This window comes from Balaenoptera ricei, chromosome 21 (genome assembly GCF_028023285.1).
Source record: "Balaenoptera ricei isolate mBalRic1 chromosome 21, mBalRic1.hap2, whole genome shotgun sequence".
NCBI classification, from domain to species: domain Eukaryota; kingdom Metazoa; phylum Chordata; class Mammalia; order Artiodactyla; family Balaenopteridae; genus Balaenoptera; species Balaenoptera ricei.
In genome coordinates, this window is record NC_082659.1 from 19,043,459 (window position 1) to 19,063,665 (window position 20,207).

At 37.3% G+C, this 20,207-nt stretch overlaps 1 protein-coding gene across 6 annotated transcripts in view; it reads left to right on the forward strand.

Moving 5' to 3' along the window:
- MSR1 (macrophage scavenger receptor 1) overlaps window positions 1-20,207 on the forward strand; it is an 84,540-nt gene that overhangs the window by 14,616 nt on the left and 49,717 nt on the right. For 4 of the 6 annotated variants that reach the window (XM_059909326.1, XM_059909329.1, XM_059909331.1 and 1 more), the window contains exons 3-4: window positions 15,616-15,722; window positions 17,364-17,477. In XM_059909326.1, the coding sequence (XP_059765309.1) occupies window positions 15,620-15,722; window positions 17,364-17,477 (217 nt within the window). In that variant the 5' untranslated portion in view covers window positions 15,616-15,619. Of the gene's footprint in view, window positions 1-5,301; window positions 5,385-15,615; window positions 15,723-17,363; window positions 17,478-20,207 lie in introns of those variants that run through there. The other 2 variants (XM_059909327.1, XM_059909328.1) reach the window with 2 other exon arrangements.

The following is a 20,207-nucleotide window of genomic DNA, read 5'->3' on the forward strand; positions in this document are numbered from 1 at the left end:
TTTACTGTCTTTCCTGTGCCCCACGGGAGATGCCAGGAACTACATTGCTCAGAATCACCTTCCCCAGACGATTCCTGGTTCGAGTCAGCTAAGGAGTAGTGTTTTCAAGAGATTTGAAAATCAGAGAGAGAGCCCTTTATTCTCTGAAAGCTAATGGAGGCAGATCAAACAGCAAAAGATCTGAGCTTTGGAAGCACTCCTGGAAATCATCAGCCATAGCTTCTGAAGATATGGGAGAAAATGGAGATGTAGAGATGAGTAATTATGTGCGTTCATGAAAACTAAGGATCCAAGTGGCATAGCGGAAAGAACATCATAGAATATAGATTCTAGTTCATGCTCTGTCACCGGCCAGGTGTCCCTCGATAAAGTTTTTGAAGAGTCTTTAAGTTCTCTCATTTTAAAATGAAGAATTTTTTGCTATGAGTAGGAAAGAATATGGCGCATGTGAAGTTGCTATAAAGTGAGTGATACTCAGTTTGCTGCAATTCTCTTAGCTGTGGTAGAAAGTTCTGTTCTCTTTTGAGACCCTAGGCTGACATCTCATAATGATTCCAGGAGACTTCTGGATAACAATTTACTTAAGGAGGGAATTCCCTGGTGGTCCAGTGGTTAGGACTCCAGGCTCTCACTGCTGAGGGTCCAGGTTTCATCCCTGGTTAGTAAAATTCCACCAGCCGTGTGGTGTGGCAAAAAAAAAAAAAAAAAAATAGAAAAAGAGGAAGAATTTGCTTAATGAATTTTGCTCAAACTCAAATTGACACTTTTACCACATTTAAGCTTATTTAAACTACATGGGTCTGTCACTCTGAAGCCAAACTTCCCTAAATTCAGGTCATTCATGTTTTAAAAATATCACTTAAAAATATCACAATCACTTTTTTCCTAACTGGCATTTTTGTGTCTCTTTAATAAGACATGAATCACGAGGAAGGAGTGATTTCTTAATGTTGCTTGAGGGAAATTAGTCACTAGTATTTTGTACATACTCTACCCCCCCTTACCCCTCACCACTTCCCTAACTATCCAAGGAACCGGTGACTTTTAGGGCTGGCACACACTTTCTTGACTTGCAGCATGTCTTTTGTTGAAAACTGGAGTGGATATGTCAGGTCAGGTATAGGAACTGAGGTAAACAGCATGTTAGTGTGAGGTTTTATGGTAACTCGCTAGGAGTTGGGCTGTGTTTAATATTTGCTGCAGCTGGAGCTGTCAGAGGCTAAAATTTCCTCCAGTGTCTGTTTCTGTCTCCTCTGTAGTTTGGGGGTTTCCCTACAAACTTCCCTTAAAAAAAGAACTTTGCAGGTCTTTCAGCTGTAATCCACTCTTATCCTACTGGAGCCCAAGAGGCGGTAAGGTATGGGGAGGGGAAGTGTTCTATAACTGATTAAATCCCAGTCTTTCACTGGGCCCTGTCCCCGACCGTGACCTTCCCAAGGGTTTCTTAGCTCCTCCCGCTCCCCCTTCAGTAGGGCGGGAAGGAAGCTGGAGGAGGGTAACTGGCCGTCAGGGGCTCAGGTGAGATAAGGCCCAGGTGAGATAAGGCCCGGTGAAGGCCTTTCCCTGGAGAGTAAGCCTTTAATATGGAGAATGCTCCGGGGGAGGGGGGACATTTCAAAATGGTTACTTTCCCCTCCCTCTGCCAGAGGCGCCAGTTGAGTGTTTGAGTTTTCTTGGCTCTTCGCTGTAAGAACCTGCTGGGGTTCCTGGGGATAAAGCCCAGGAAGTTTGGGGTTCCCCCCTGAGACTGCGTCCCCAGGAGTCCCTCACTCTCACACTGGCCCTCACTCAGCCTCCAGCAATTCGTCCAAATTACAACGTAAGTGTTCTCGCTGGTTTAGGATTCTAGCGGCTCTGCTCCAGGTAAGCGGAACTCAGCTGTGAGTTTTTGTGTTTACCTCTCTAAAGTTTGCCCTGAGACCTCAATTCTCTGCCAGCTCCAGGAAGAGTCACTGATTTTCAGTGTGTTCCGGTTTTTTTCTTATTGTAGGGACTTACAGGCTCTTTAGATATCTGCACTTTCTTTTTTTTTTTTTTAAAGTTTTCACATTATTTATTTATTTTTGGCTGTGTTGGGTCTTCGTTTCTGTGCGAGGGCTTTCTCTAGTTGCGGCGAGCGGGGGCCACTCTTCATCGCGGTGCGCGGGCCTCATTGTCGCGGCCTCTCTTGTTGCGGAGCACAGGCTCCAGACGCGCAGGCTCAGTAATTGTGGCTCATGGGCCCAGTTGCTCCGCGGCATGTGGGATCCTCCCAGACCAGGGCTCGAACCCGCGTCCCCTGCATTAGCAGGCAGATTCTCAACCACTGCACCACCATGGAAGCCCTGCACTTTCTTTTAAAAACCATATGGTTTTTGAAACAGTATGGTAAAGTGCATTTCTCCAAGGAAAGTAAGTATTTTAGTCCCTCTACCTCACTGAGTGTGGATTATATTATTTTATAATTATATGTTAAAACATAGAAACATAAATTTAGACCTAAATTCCATAGGTCTCTAGTTCTAACCAACTTTTGGTTACAATATATTTTACAAATATAATGCATTTGTAAATTAAGTTAAAAAACCCTACAAAAATGCTAAAACTTTAATCAACTGTGTCACTTTAGGATCCTGTGGGTGAACCAAAACATTTTTCACAGGCTTAGCAGAAGGAAGATATACTTAGTTCTGATTCTGTACTTAGTCTGTTTATGTATTTTAACTTCAATAATACTTTGGCAGGAAACTTCTGTTCATATAAAGTTATATAAGATGATACTGATAACATCAAAGTTTTTCTTATGATCATCAATCAAAAGCTCTGCTAGGATGCAATTTTTCAATGCCAATTTTGATGAGGTATCTTTTAATAGTTGTATAAAGGCTTTATATTCACATGGAGAGATGTGTCCAATGCAACATTATTAAAACTTTTAATTATTAAAACAGTAAGTAGATAGTAAGAATTACTATCTATTACTTTGAGTCCAGAATAGGAAAAAATATTATCTTTGTGCAGATTTATCAGTAAATATATGGTATCATGTACCTTGTAACTAATGACCTGTTGGAATTTTAGACATTCAAAAGTATCACTTTATGAGTATAAAATGTATCTTCCTTTGAGTTCAGCTTGCATTCTTCTACCACAATGAGCGCTGAGAGACTCAAGTCAATTCTTCCAACCCATTTCTTTATTTAACCGTGAAACTTTATTTGAACATTGGGCATAATGTTACATAATCTTTAATCTAGACAAATATGTCCATAAGCAACAAAAACGAAGTCATGGAATCCCATAGCAGTAACTGATGATAAAGCAGCTATTCTGATGATCTGGAATATGCCCATGTTTGTAGTTTGTTTTCAATAGATCATCTGTGCTAACGGCCCCTGATAATACACACACTGATCTCAGACTGAGAAAAATGTGTTTGGCCAAGTTTTGAAATCAGACTTAATTGTATTTGAATACCAGCCCTGATGACTCATAGCTCTATGATCTTGACAAGTTTACTTAATATCTAAGCCTCAATTTCTTAATCAGGAAAATGATCTGACAAAGTTGCTGTGAATTCAAATGAATCAATGGATGTAAAAATCCATTCCCTCCCTCTGTTCTTTCCATGAATCATTAGCTTGACCTGAACATTTTCTACCTGGTTCCCTGGTAAGGTATCTTACAGAGAGTAAGACCTAATAGATAATATCATATAATATAATACATTATATGATATTCTATACACACAGAGATTTTTTTGTTTTAAATGAATGATTAGGTTGACTGAAGAATGTGGAAGCAATCAAATAGAGAAGTGGTTAGCATTGTGGAAATAAAGATATATACATAACAATATTACAGAGACATCCTTGAAATATAGCCCACTCTGGCAGAAATGGACCTCATTAGGGTAGAAAGCTGGTGGCTTCACTTGTTATTTCCAGAGTCTGACTTTTCTAATCATGTAATATTGACAGGGCTATCCAAATTTAGCAATATACCTAGGGGTTCTTAAACTTTAGATTTTTGTCTTTTAAAGACCCCCAAAGGACCATAGTCTATAATAAGATGTATATAGAAACAGTTATAAAGGAAAGAGAGTGAGTTCTGATGTTAGTCTCCAGTTCCTCTTCATGAAGAATTTGGTGAACTAGTGTGGGTAAGGAATAGCCTTCATGCTGCTCCAGCTTGGGTCCACGTCTGTGATCCTACACTTGTCTAAAGCTGCCTGGCCAGCATTTGTGCTGCCAGCTTCAACACCTCTGTTACTACTGTTGTTAGCCTTTGCAGTAATGAGAATGGCTGTGGGACACTGCTACTTTCTTTCTCTCAAGCACTTTGCACTCTTCCTGCATTCTCTCTACCAGGCATGTTATCTCCTGGGCGGGGGGGGGGGGGGGGGGGGGGGGTAGTGTTCTGTGGTGCCCATGGGCAAGGCAAGGTCATTTTGACCATCTTTTGGTAGAAAGTAGGATCCCTCCCTGTTTGGAGCACCAAGAAGTATCCATGGAATATAAATTAAACACCTTCCCCCAAAAGAATCGATCTAAAAATTAGCTCATGCATGTAATGTTGTGTGTTTTTTATTATACGTGTCCTACTGGAACTTGAATGTGATTAAATAAATGAGATTAAAAGTGTAAAACTCTGACAGGGGTAGAAGATGAAGGTCATTCCTTTGCTCTGATTCCATGCCTGAGACCCCTTTCCTGTATTATACTCTTGGGGAAATAAGTAACTTTTTAGGTGCTCAAAAGAGATCGATAGATAATGCTAACATCACTATAGACAGAGCTGAAGTGAGCAGTATGGGATTACTACTTTTCCTTAGTAGGAATCCTTTCCTCCTGTGTTTTGTGTTTGAAGCTAGAGATAAGGGATATAGGGAAAAGGATTAAGAAAAACAAATCACTTAAACATGGAGTCTTTCCTCAAGGTTATATAGTACGAAAGAGATCATGAGAATTAGTGGAAGATAATGAGATTAATAGAAGATAAATAATAATGAGAATGTTATAGAAGGCAGACATATCTTATAAAAAGGAAAAGATCAGTCCGCCATACATTATGTACCCTGTTACAATAACTCCGTTTCTTTTTCATTTTACTTCTCTTTTTCTTTTGTGAAGTCCTAGATGGGAAGAGGAATGAGTTATCTGACAAATTTAGATTTTGCACACTTGTGCACTGAGGAGAGTACTATTGAAATACATTGTTAAGAAAGATTTCCAACATACAAATGTGTCATTTCCTTTCTTCATGTGCCCTGCTGAAATATTATGTGATAAAGGTTTTAGGTTTCAATTGTTAAGAGAGGGAAGTGGATAAATCAGTGCTGCCGTCTTTAGGACACACGGTAAAAGAAGTTTACTTATGCTTTTCCCAAATTGCTTCTATTGAGTGTATGTGTCTACTCTGTGTGTTTGTGTGTGTCTAAACGTATGTGTGTATGTGATATGTGAGAGATATATACATATGTGATCAATAATTTGTGGTAGAATTTTTTTATCCTATCCCTAATTATTTGATTTGATTGTTTCAGTGATAGAGATTTCTGCTAGATTTTCTGTGGGTGAAAAATGTATATGTGTGCTGAACTAGCAAGAGATTTTTGGCATATAATTGTGCATATTTTATTAAAAATTATTGACTTTATTCAAAATATGACTAAGTATATTTTAATTAGTCTCATCTTCTTAGTTTTTACATAATACTTTTGACTTTGATACTTCATATTGTCTTTACTGCTCATATAGCAAATCTTGGTTGGGCATCGATTATGTGCACTTCCCTGAACTAGATATAGGGAAAGGATACGAAAAATAAAATACAGTCTCTGTCTTCAGGAAGATCATGATCTAAGGCAAATTGGCATAATATAATTTGAGCACTGTAAGGGTGTGAAAGTGCTCTATATAACTACCGTGGGGATACAGGAGAGGCCACAACTACTTCAAGAGGAGAAAGAAAAATCTTCATGCAGGTGTTAGAATTTAAGTTCATCTTGAAGAATGATTAAGATTTACACGACATAAAAAATGGGGGTTAGGCTTCTCATTGGCAATGTGAGAATACTGATAGAAAAGTCATAAAAGTGAGATTATAAATGTTTTACACAGGGTTTAGGAGCTGTTGTTCTGGTAGTACACTGCCTACCTTCAGGCCCCAGCTCCCCCTCTCCCTAGTTGTGTTACATTAACTAGGTACTTCAGTGTTTCAGCTCTTGGTTTCCCAACCTGTAAAATAGAGAAAATACCTCATGGTGCTGCTGTGAGGATAAAATAAGAAGAGTTCATGTTAAAAAAAAAAATTGGTGTTTTAAAATAATGGTGATTCATTTATTGGTGGCTGTCTATGTACCAGACAATTTACAAAAATTATTTTTAATCCTCACAATAATTCTTTAAATTGATATTATAACCATATATATGGTTATATATATATAGTCATGTGTATGTGTATATATATATATGTATATATATAAAGAATCTGCAATCAAATACATTAAAATATTTGCCAAAGATCACATAGCAAGGAAAGGACACAGCCAACATTCAAATCTAGACCTCACATTAAAGAATTGAAGCTCTTTCTCCTTCACTACAGAGGATGAATATGAGTAGCATCAGGGACAATATGGATGTTTCCAGGCCTTACCTTAATCCCTCTTATGGATGTGTTCTGTAAGTGTAGAGCTACTGGTTTCACAAACATGTTAACTTTATGTTCACTTCATGTGGGTTTTTAACTGTTCACAAAATCAGAGTTTTTGTTTTTAAATAATAAGATTACAAAGTTATTATTTACCCCAAATCTTAACGGTGAAATTAACATTGAGAGTTGGAGGATAAATTCAAATAAGACATAGTCTTAGAAAAAAGAATGTGCATTAAATTATATTACGTAAAAGAGTTTTTTCATATCTCTGTAAAGAAAGATACCCTGGGGAATGTATGAGCAATTGATATGAATAAATAAAAACTCAAGAAGAAAAATAAATAGTAAAAAATAACATGGAAATAGTCTTTCCACACTAAAAGTAAAAAAAATGCAAATGAAAGCCACCTTAAGGTATCATTTAACTCTTACTAAAATCTAAATAATTCTAAAATAAACATTGTTATTGAATAGTGGTGAATTTGGTTTAAAACATAAGTGACTGGAATCTTTGTAAATGTGTATGATCTTTTTAAAGAGCAGTCAGACAGTAGATACTAAGAAGTTTGAGATAGTCTTCCTGTCACCTGGTAGTTCAACACATAGTGAATTATCCTAAAGAAACATTTCGAAAGAAGAAAGCTAAGTTATGAAAATATTTACAGCATCATCATCTATATTAGTTAAACATTGCCCTCCAAAGAACAGGGAACATTTTTTTAAAAAGAATTATAGGAAAATGCTGCATAAATAAGATACATATATTTGATGAATTATTATGTAGCCCATCATTTTAAATTTGAAAAAATAGTTCAAAGTATGAAGTTACTGATATGATTTTAAGGGAAATGCATAAGACCAAATGATAATGTACACTATGGTATCAATTTGTAACATGGATACACTCAATGTTTTTCTTCTATTAGGGTGATGGGATGATAGAAGTTTTGTCCCAACTTATCTTTAATAGTGTTATAATGTTTTTATAATAAAAACAGGAAAAAAGAAGAGTGTGTTTTCAAACAGAAAAACACTGAAATTCTTTCATTGTTTTTCCTGTTGTAGCTTCTCTAAACTTTTCACCCACTTCATGAAAAGCTGATAGTGCAGAGATGTGTTTCACTTCTCATGAGAACATGCTTTCGGTAGCCTATACAAACTCAAACGATTTCATAATTCTTTGTCAGTGCATTGACATTTGTTAGGAATAACTTTATGTGAAGTTACTTTTTCTCTTAACTTTGGAAAAGGCATTTAAAGGCACACTTGGATTATGTGAATTGTTCACTGGCTGATAACAAAACCTCACATGTGTATATTCTCTAACATTACTAAAAAATTTATACTGATAGAGTAAGGAACTGAAGGAATCTGGTAAGTCTCACGAGTGCCTTTGAGGCAAAAGTGGGAACCTTGGTGAGATTTTTTGTTTCAGTTTCCTATTTACACACAATTCAGAGAAAAACCTTTTATTTCCCAAAGTGTAGCAGAATTTTTTATATTTCTGCATTAGTGAAATGCAGACTTTTCTTGAGGCATAACGCCAGGTATAAAATCCAGTCATCTTGCAAAATATTTTGTCTTTCATTTATTCATGGAATTTCTCCTAGTGATGAACACATGCTAAGTGGCAGGAACTCTCTAGTCATTGAACCAAAGAGATAAAAACTCCTGAATCATGGATCTAACTTGGACAAAAAGAGACAGACAATAGACAAGATAAACAAGGGAAATGTATTTCATGTTAGACGGTGGTAAGTTTGGGGCTGGAAATCAAGGCAGGAAGGAGAAGAGGAAGTGAAAGAGGTAGGCTGCCATTTTAAATCTGACGCTGGAGAATGGTCTGTCTGAGCTAGTGAGCTTTTAGTCAGGACCTGCGTGAGATGAGAGAGTGTTCACATGTTTTGAGCAGAGGAGTGATATGGTCTGACTTACTTTTTTCAGAGGAACATTCTAGAGGCTGTGTGGAAAGTAAAATGGAAGGAACTGAATGAAGCTGAGAGACCACATAGGGAGCTATTAAAATCGTCCAGGTGAGAAAGATGATGGGGCTTAAGCCAGGATAGCAGGAGGGGAGGTGACGAGAAGCAGTCAGTTTCTGCTTAGGGTTTGAAATCAGACCAGCAAGGTCTGATGGTAGATTGGATGTGGAGGATGACAGAAAGTGGGTGACAAGGAGACCCCTAGGTTTGGGCCATATTAGAAACCCAGATGGTGGTGTTGTTAGGGAGATGCACATCCAGGTCTGGAGTTAGAAGGAGTGACCTGGGTGGGAGATGAAGATGGAGAGTCATCAGCCGTATAGATTGTATCTAAAGCAATGAGACTGGTGAGCTCACCGAGGGAGTGAATAAAGATAAAAGGAGGACAAGAACTGAGACCAGGTATACTCTGGTGTTAATAGTTTGGGAGATGAGAAGAACAAGCAGGAAAAAATAACCCTGTCCTCCGTGTACTACCTCAGTACTATCTTCAGCATCTCTTCTCAACAGAAAAGCATGAACATGACTAGATTTCCAGTATACACTCAAGGCATTTCATTTTTATACATTTACTGCTTCTTGATCTCTCAGCATCTGCTTCTGCCTCTACCATACAAGTCATACAGCTCAAATTCCGTGTGGCAGGTTATGGGTGACCTGCATGTCTTGACATTCTTTTCTTTTTTCCCTGACCCTGACTTCCTGTTCTACCATAGTGTCAAAGTTTCTTCCTTATTTTTAGTACTGCTATTCTTTCCTTACTTGCCTACTAAATGTGTTTGTTTCTATCTGCCATATTTTTTTCCTGAAAAATAATTTCTACTGTTTGACTTTTTTCTCCTAGTCTTTGTTAAAGTGCTACATTTTGATGCTTGTTCATCAATTCTTTTGAATTTCCTCCTCCTTCTTAATGCCTCTTGGATTCGCCCCTCAATTGCCTACCCCACTGCTACTATCTAAGATGCCTGGCTGGGTAGATAAAAATGAACTGAAATCTAAAAATTGGGATCGAGTGGAAGGAATGGCTTTGAGGAAGTCAGGAGTTGCTGTGCTACCAGATATGGGTCTTTGGGTGAGAGTGATCTAGAATAAAGTCCTGGCCTCTGGTTTGAATGACCATGCTTTTCTAGCACTGCCATATTAATTCTGTATTGCCATACACCTGATTATGTCATGTATGCCTTGCTACACAAAAAATAGTAAAAAATAGTAAAAAAAAAAAAAAAAAAAGAATGATTATAATAATAAACAGATGATATAAACGGGTGGCATGCCAACATCAAAAATCCTGGAAAAAGAAAAGTTAGGTTGATGTGGAAAGTACACCATTGTAGCTAGCTGTATTATTTAAAAAAAAAAAAAATCTGATTCTGAGACATGAGATCTGAGCTGGATATATTGGCCTGGTCAGGATGCAGGTAGTGGTTCTGCCATGGAAATAGATGAGATTCTCAGCGACTATGGAGACTAAGAACAAAAGAAAGAAATAACAGAAAATGCCAGCCATCTTATGACAATGTCATCTATGATTAACTTAATCTATTTTTTTAATGGAAAAAAGTATACTGATATTTCATACAGATCATGATTAACTAACCCTTGTTATACACTGCTCCAGAAAACAAACAAAACTCATGGTGCACCCAGAGTAGCCAAAGGGAAATATTTTTCATTCATCATGCCACTCAACAGATTTTAGTGTTCATCTCCCTTTCAGCCCTCTATACCTCTATAGCCCAGATATTTATTTATTTATTTGTTGGCTGCACCACCCAGCATGTGGGATCTTAGTTCCCCGACCAGGGATCGAACCCATGCCCTCTGGAGTGGAAGTGCGGAGTCCTAACCACTGGACAACCAGGGAATTCCCAGATATGGTCATTTAGTCTAATCCACTTGTAAACATTTATTAGAGAGTTTTCTTTTTCAGTTTTAATAAATCTACCCAAAGAAATCACAGTTTGAAATACAGTAATGTAAAAGATGTATATTATCATCTAAAGCCCATAAAAGATAGATCAAAGTGTAGAGGCCTAAAGAAAAACAAAATTGAGGACTTCCCTGGTGGTGCAGTGGTTAAGAATCCACCTGCCAATGCAGGGGACATGGGTTCAATCCCTGGTCCAGGAAGATCCCACATGCCGCGGAGCAACTAAGCCCATGCGCCGCAACTACTGAGCCTGCGCTCTAGAGCCTGCAAGCCACAACTACTGAGGCCCGCGCAAGCTAGAGCCCACCCGCCGCAACTACTGAGCCCATGTGCTGCAGCTACTGGAGCCTGCACTCCACAATAAGAGAAGCCACTGCAATGAGAAGCCTGCGCACCCCAATGAAGAGTAGCCCTTGCTCGCCACAACTAGAGGAAGTTTGCACGTAGCAACGAAGACACAACGCAGCCAAAAAAAAAAAAAAAATTTATAACTCACTTTAATAAAAAAAATTGAACTTAATCTCTATTTCAGGATGTAAGGGAAATCAGCAAAATATTTAATGGACAATATATTTTTTGTTACTAGTAATATAAACCAGATCCCTATTGCTAAAACAAAAGATAATTTTTTTGCTTACTTTGTATAGGTACATCTTCAATATTATATTTGGGTAGGTTGTGAAAGCGAGGTCAATTTATGACGTTAAAAATGCAAGAAGAGATTGATGAGTAGGATGCCCCCAGCTACGTGCCTCTCTGGCCTCTTCTGCTGACCCTCTCTCCAGGACTCCTGATTCCATGATCCTGATTCGCTCTAGCCCCCATGTTCTTCATGCCTTTATGCCCTTTAACATATTTGCCTTCCCTGGAATATTCTCACCCCAAATTCCTGCTCATTTTTCAAAACTCTGATAAATTGTCATCTTTTCTATGTTTTCACCTTGACTACATACTTTCCCCAAAGAGTTAATCCCTCCTCTTTGGACTATGCCTGTGCTTTGTGTGTATACATAACACGTTGTGATTTTTTATATAGATTTTAGTCTTTCATTTCAGTGCATAAATTTTTTGGTGGTCGAGAATATTCTATACATGTTGTCTTTAGCATCCTAGACACTTGCACGGCGCTTGGTATAATGACACATGACAGAAACTTGTTGGACTGGCCTATGTGAAGGGACAGGTATTTCCATCTGAAAGTCATTGTTTGAAAATATCTCAATACTTGCCATCTATTTTTTTGTTTTTATGATATAACATCTAACACTCTAGAGCCAATTTTAAAAAATGAGATTCTTTCTTTCTCCCAAGAAAAGTTTTTTAAGCCAACGAGGCCCTGTACGTTCTAAATTGCAAATGTATTTGAAAATATATGTGGAGCTTCTGAGCAAGTATATGGATAAAAGTAACATTCATCCTGCTTTATTTGAAACCAAGATTAGATCAGTGGATTCTCATTCTGGATTTGCTGCTTTCTTTTCTCTTTAAAATAATAAAATGTTTAAGTTTTCAGTAAAAAGCATTCATATAGGCTTTGACAAAGATCTGTAATATATATATTTAAAGGGTTAAGCACACAGAGAGTGTTTTGAAAGATATCCCCGTAATGTTTTGAGGAATCTGTATTGTTGCTGATGCTCATGAAGATATGCATTTTTTTCATTAAAACAAATCTTTATTAAAGACATGTTAACTGTCAGATTGCTCAAGGAAAATATTGGAGAGAGAGAGAAAGTTCCTTACTTTTCATCCACATTGGATATACATGCTGAAGAGTGATTCTCAAAGAGGGTTGGATGTTTGGAAATGTGTGGAGATGAAGTTTCTGGATTTTTTGGAGGGAGAAGCAGTGACATAATGATTAGGAGACATTGTTGATATTTGATGGGTGGCAGCCAGGGGTGGTAAACATCCTACACAACTAAGACAATCCTTCACAAAACAGAATGGTCCCAACCAAAATGCTAGTAGTGTTTCCTTGAGGATGCAGTGGGATGTGGTCATGGCTATTTGCCAATTGGAACTGACAAAACAAAAAGGAATGCTGAGTAGGAACAGGCTAGAGACAGTGGCAGTGTCCCAATAATATAACATGGTCACCCAGCTCTAAGATTGGTTCCTGTTCAAGGAAACTATCAAAAGAGTAAGAATGTAGAATAGAAAAAGAAAAAAAAATCTGAATTATGGGCAAAACCTATTTACCAGTAAGTTCTCTACCAGAAGAAACAAACCTTTTTGGTCCCCCTACCTCTAAACATCCATCTTTTTAAAAAAAAAAAAAACAAAACTATATGAGACTAGTATCTTACACAGATCAAATCAGATCATTCATTCAACAAATATTTATTAAGTATATTCTATATTCCAGGTTGCTTTAGGTTCTGGTAATATAATGTTGAACAAAACCAGACATGGTCCTGCCTCTTATGTAGCTCACAATCTAGACAGATTTATCAGATTTAAAGTTTTCACCTCTTTTACAAAAATATTCCCATTTAGAAGACTTAGTAATTTGTTTCCTTTTTTTGGTTTGTTTTGTTTTTCTTGTTTTTGTTTTTTGTTTTGTTTTTTGCTGCGTGGGCTCTGTTGCAGTGCGCAGGCTTCTCTAGTTGTGGCATGTGGGCTCTCTAGTTGTGGCACACGTGCTCAGTAGTTGCAGCATGCAGGCTTCTCTCTAGTTGAGGCACGTGAGCTTAGTTGCCCTGCGGCATGTGGGATCTTAGTTCCACAACCAGGGATCGAACCCACGTCCCCTGCATTGGACAGCAGATTCTTAACCACTGGACCACCAGGGAAGTCCCAAGGATGTTTCCTTTGTATATAGGTGAAAATGGAGTCATAATACCTCAACTATTACAGCCAAAGCCATAGTCAAACACGTGAAGAAGGGGCTGGTAGACAGACTGACAGGAAAAGATTTCTAGGTACATAGCAGGGGTGTCTAAATGTATATACTTTGTGAGCCCATCCTTTATAAACTGAGTTCAAAGTTTAAAAGCTTTGCCACAGTCCTAATTGTTTTTTGTTTTTTTTTGTTTTTGGCTGCATTGGGTCTTCATTGCTGCGCTCGGGCTTTCTCTAGTTGCGGCGAGCGGGGGCTACTCTTCGTTGTGGTGCGCGGGCTTCTCATTGTGGTGGCTTCTCTTGTTGCGGAGCACAGGCTCTAGGCGCGCGGGCTTCAGTAGTTGTGGCGCACGGGCTCTAGAGCGCAGGCTCAGTAGTTGTGGCGCATGGGCTTAGCTGCTCCACGACATGTGGGATCTTCCTGGACCAGGGCTCGAACCCGTGCCCCTGCATTGGCAGGCGGATTCTTAACCACTGCACCACCAGGGAGGTCCCCCAATTGCTTTGAACTGTAGTTTTAAAATGCATTTAGCTAAGTTTTATTGTCGTCTCATTTTAAAAAATTGTTTGTTCATTTGTTTTCCATGGCAAGTAAAAAACTGTCATCCAAATCAAATAATAGAGTGAATTAAAAAGGGGGAAATGGCAGGAGAGTCTGGACCTGAATTAATCAATTTGGCTTCCTGTAATAGTGAATGTTCCCAGATAATCGTTTATTTAGCTTCACATCTGCCTAAGAAAAGAGAATGTAGGTTCTATAAATTCCCCCTCTGCCCGCTTCCTCCGGAGTGGCTGAAGCATTTAAAGAACAGACTCCTTGGTCAGATTAATAGGATTTACAAAAAACTAAGACCAGGTTATGGAATGATACAGGTACAAACTGCAAAATAAAGAATCTCCTTGGTAATATTTTAAAAAATATATTGACAGGAGTTGAGTCACATCCTTACTTGTCAATACCTCTTCCCAAAGTAGGATGAACGTTTGCATATGAATGATTGTCCTTCAGTTTCTGAAGGAGACATGAGTTTGGTGTACTGGAGCTGCCAGTACACTCAGTTACAACTTCAGCTGTGCTAAATCCATAACTCAGCATTAGAGAATATAAATAATGATCAGAAGATGTTGGCTTTAGGCTAAATTTATCAATCAAATGAACTGAACTGTTTCCAAGAAAAAGTCATACAATTTCTTTTCACGGCAAATGTTCTTAAAATGCAGTCCTCAGATGGGCAGCAACAACATCACTAGAAAACTTGTTGGGATTGCAGATTCTTCACCCCCTAACCTAAATATCAGAAACTCTGGGGGTGGGGCCCCCCAGTGTGTTTTAAAGGAAGCCCTTCAAATGATTCTGATGCACCTTAAAGAGACATAGACATAGACTGGGTCATAAAATATAATAGATTGTGCTTAAAAAGATACAAGCACATATTTGAGATGCTGCCAATGTATATAGTGAAGGAAGCCCTGAAAGAAAAATATGTGAGAAAGAAAAGAAAAAAAAAAAAAAAAAAAGGAAAAGAAAGGAAGGGAAGGGAAGAGAAAGGAAAGGGAAGGGAAGGGAAGCGAAGGGAAGGAAAGGAAGACAAAGGAAAAGAAAAACTAAGTTTTTCCTGGCTCCTAATCTTGTGACTAGACTTTGTTAAATCTTTCTAAAGGAATAAAGCTGATGCCTCGGCAAAAGAAAACTTGGCTCATGAAGCTCTGATAAAAGACCACAGGAAACATTTGTTCCAAATTTTGCATAACTGTTTGCTCTATCTGGAACCTCTGATAAAAGATCACAGGAAATATTTCCTTCAACTTTTCAGCTACTGTTTGTTCTAAGGGAAATTATTTTTTTCTTTTCAGCTAAATGGTTGTTTTCTGCCAGTTGGGTTTTTTTTGTTTGTTTGTTTGTTTGTTTTTTTTAGCAAAGAGAGCAAAGTTACCTCTCACTCTAAAAAAACACACACCTACAATCACAGGTACCTACATTTGTACATAGAAAGATACATGAGTGGGTTCATGTAAATCTGTCTTTTAATGTTAAAATTAAAACTTATGGGTAAGTATAATATGTTGCTATATATGGCAGATATGTAAATTTAACTAACTAATTATACTTGTTCCCTTGCTAAAATTGGATTTTAATTATAAATTTCAATTTGAAACTTTTTGCCAAAGGGCCCTAGCAATTCCATGTGTAATTATCATATTTTTCCACGTGTTTGTTAGAAGTATGGAACCGTGGGAGAGCTCTCCCAATCAACAGGAGGACACTGATAGTTGTACAGAATCTGTGAAGTTTGATGCTCGCTCAATGACCGCTTTGCTTCCTCCGAGTAAGTAGAATAAGAGTCTTTCAAAGCTGCACTGATTGCCCTTTATCTCCTTGTGTTTGTAGTTCTTGTACCTATCATCGGAATAGTGGCAGGTACAGTATTCTAGAGTTCTGAAACTCAGCAACTCATCTTGTGAATTAATTATTGCAGGAGCAAAAAGAAGCAATCGTGGAGAATGTCCTTAGAGTTAGTGACACTATGTAAAATTATGGTCTTGAGACTTATCCTAGATGTGTATATTCCATCTGCCAGGTTGGATTTCAAATTTAATCACCTGACAGATGGAATATCCCATCTTGCTTATAGTGTGGTTGCTCCTTCTCTTTTTTAAAAAATTATTTTTTTATTTATTCATCCATTTTTGGCTGTGTTGGGTCTTCCTTGCTGCGCGCGGGCTTTCTCCAGTTGCGGCGAGCAGGGGCCACTCTTCGATGTGGTGAGCAGGCTTCTCATTGCGGTGGCTTCTCTTGTGGAGCACGGGCTCTAGGCATGCAGGCTTTAGTAGTTGTGGCTCGCAGGCTCAATAGTTGTGGCTCGCGGGCTCTAGAGCTCAGGCTCAGTAGTTGTGGCCCACAGGTTTAGTTGCTCTGCGGCATGTGGGATCCTCCTGGACCAGGGCTTGAACCCGTGTCCCCTGAATTGGCAGGCAGACTCTCAACCACTGCGCCACCAGGGAAGCCCCGCTCCTTCTCTTTTTTCCTTCAATTTTCCCCCTTTTCTTTATTGTTTTCTTCTCTTTCCTTAATTTTTTTCTCCTTTTTTGTTCAATCCCTCATAGAACATTATTGAACAATGTCTAAACTTTTGTTTTAATTTAGGAGTTTACAACCTGGAAACAAAATTTCCTTCTTTCTTATTAAACAATAAAAACAATGGCCATAGGAAAGAAATTTGTATTCACTTAATCAGAGAAATATCTTCCTTTGCTAGTAAGATTCCCCTCTACATTGAGTTATCTTTTCTACAATTAGCATCCCATTATGTGAATTGGTGTTCCATATAAACAAATAATACTAAAATATTACTATGTTCTGAAATATCCAGAGAATGGGCTTCACTGATCCATTCCAAAGTTTAATCAAAATGTGAGTCATTTTATTTCATTTTTTTCACATTATATTCAAATCATAAGAAGCATCCAAATACAAAACTATTGAGATGGAATTAGGAGAGACAATTTGCATAATTATCATTGACAGTAATGTTTCTCTTGTCTCACTTAAAATCTGAAAAAAAGGTATAATTATATAGTTGCATGAGGAATTTTATTTTCACCCAGAATATATTCCCATGTGAAATAGAAGAATGAAATTTAGGTTTGCATGTATGTTGGTATGGTATCAATACTAAAATTTTCCAGCTAGTGCCCCCAAATGAGACAAGTACAACTTGCAGAGAATAGTAACTTTGTCCTGGATGTTTAGTTAATGGATAAGAAAATCAAATGTCCATACTGATGCCTGTATTGGCTTCTTCTGTGACTGTCCCTTTTGCTTTCTACTGAATAAATGAGAACCTATTTTTTTGTTCCCTTTTTATTCCAATAGGTTTGATACTAACAATATAATTGGAGATTTCAAAAATTTTAATTAAGTAAGAAGAGTAAGTTTTCTAACAGTAGGTTGGGCTTTTGTTTTTCAGATCCTAAAAATGGCCCAACTCTTCAAGAGAAAATGAAGTCTTTCAAAGCTGCACTGATTGCCCTTTATCTCCTTGTGTTTGTAGTTCTTGTACCTATCATCGGAATAGTGACAGGTACAGTATTCTAGAGTTCTGAAACTCAGCAACTCATTTTGTGAATTAATTATTGCAGGAGCAAAAAGAAGCATTCAGTCTTTTGTATATGGGAGATGCATAAGGGTGACTTCACATCACAAAGTGTTCCTCAAAGTTATTTCATGAAAAAATAGATTCTGCAAAGTTACCAAGTAAAAACGATGTTTTTAAATAGCATAGAAAATGGAAGTTTGAGATAAAAATATAAATATGTAAAGGTAAGATGGAAAGAATTAGACCATTTCAAAAATGTTATCCTCTGAAGTCCTATATATTTCTAATGGTGCATTATAAATTTCATGGTAAGTATTCTAGTTTCCAATGTGAGGATATAAACATGATCATTTACATTAATGATGCCTAAAATATAAAAATAAGCCAGTTGTTCAAGAAATACACTTCTACTCCTAGTATTGAGAGCAGAAAGAAGTATTCCTGTGAGTCTTCAAACAGAGGAATCCTCGTAAAATAATGGCCTATCCTTCAGTAATATTCGTACAGTTTATATGGCCACATATTTCATAAGGGTATTATTTAAAACATCTCTAAAAATAACCTGCTAGCATCCTTTCAAAGAAAAAGAAAAATAGAACACTTTTCTTGGGTTCTACATGATTTTTTCAGGTACAATTTTTTTTTTTTTTTTTGGTGAGTTTGGCTTGAATTGGGGATAAATTTGAGGATTTCTACAGAGGTAGATGGCTTGCATATAACTCAAGCAAATCTGTAAATATTATTTTCCTCGGGAGCATTTTTGAGGGATTTGATTGGCATTTGAATTTATATACCTTGTAGCTCTCCTCTTTGTGAGTGGCAAAATGGACATATGCTCGAACAAGAGATAGGCTGGGAGGAAGATATATTTTTATGTGCATACTAATCAGATTAATAAGAAAATGCTCCTAATAAAGGCCAAACCTCCTCCGCCAAGAGACAACCTAAAGAATATTCCAAGACAAAGCCAAAATTCTACTAAGGAAGAAATGATAATGAAAACAACAATAACTGTAACATTTTTGTAATGTTTCTGAGCATGTACTATGTTCAGGCACTAGGCTATACATTTTCCAGATTATCTTAATACACCTTACAGTTACCCTTGAGCAGATGTATGCTCACCCTCATCGTCCACAAAAGGAAACTGTTCAGCAATGGAGTTGGACTTCCCACCCCTGGCTCCTGACTGCTAACTTCTGTGGTCTATTATCTCCCAGTGCAATCGGGTTTTTAGAACAAAATATGGTTGGCCAATAAAAAAACAAAACAAAACAGAGTTGTCATAATTTTAGCCAGGAAAATATTTTCCATATGTAAAAATCAACTCCTACTTTGAAACAAAAACAAAACAAAAACATTAGCCAACCCCAACAAACGGAACCAATCAACCTGTCAAACCAACCACAGCCATCTAAGTAAAAGAACCTGACATGTTTGTCATTAAACAACTAACTTCCTGATGAACTGAGATTATCTGTGTGCTGTTTATGTATATGCTTATCTGTAGTTTGAAATGCATAACTGAAAGATGTGTCATTGTTAGGGATCATTAGCTATCAGCCAGTTAGAATTTGGCACATTTCATCACTTTTATACAAACCGTGGCCTACAGAGCCAACCTCAGGGAGTGCAACTTCTTTCTACTAGGCCCAGGCAGAATACGAACTGAAGTCTGGAAAGACTTCAGGGTTCTAACCAAGTTCAAAAATCTATGGGCTAGTCAACACATTCTTTCTAGGGTTGACAATGATTGATTTGAAGTAGCTTTGTTTCCTAAAACTATAGCATGTACCTATTAAGACTGACAAAAAGCTAAAAATGTTCAAATCTTATAAGTTCACATTAGCACCCAAATTCACCAGAATTTGAAACAGATCTCCCTGTGTCTATCATACTTGAATAAGAAACACTGACAATCCATTTACAGCTGTAAGTTGTAGGTCAGAATATTTTCCAAAAGAAAACTAAAATGCAATACATATCTCTACTTGATATCCAAAAATTTCAAATATAGACAAAATGTATCCCTGAAATGATAGAAATTACTCTGTTTTGGCAAATATAAATCAGTAGATAAAGTGTTACACATGAAAACTCTATTTAAAGTATCTTATACATTGAAAGATATTTCTTAATTATAAAATCTTCTCCACACGCTACCTTTTCTTCAGAAGCTACTAGATCACTATCACAGTACAGCGACATAGAATAATGTTTCTGAAGAATAAGATATAATCTAAGATTAATGTATATAAATTGTTACTGATACACTGAAGATCCTTTAGCTCAAAATAATATAAATTTTTGGTAGAAAAAGGTTTTGCCAACATGAAAGAGTAAATGTGATCTGTAAAATCAAATATAACTCTCTCCCTAGGTCTTTGCACAAGCCATAAAATTTGTCTCCTTTCAAATGTAAAATAGAAGAGTCACAAAATGGCATCTCTCTGATGATAATGAAAGAAATGAACATTTGAAAATATGAACTCTGGCATTCTTTACCTAGATTTCTGATACAGTATTAAATTTTTTAAAGAAAGTAAGGATTAAATTAGTTTTCATTCAAGATTTGGGAAAATAAGCAATATTGTGTTTTTAAATCTGTAAGCAAAAAATAGCCTTTATTGTCAGTTCATGTTGAACTTGGTATTAAAGAAAAATCCTTGGTCCCATGACATTTTGTTAAATCAAGTCTTCCCTTTCTATACTGAG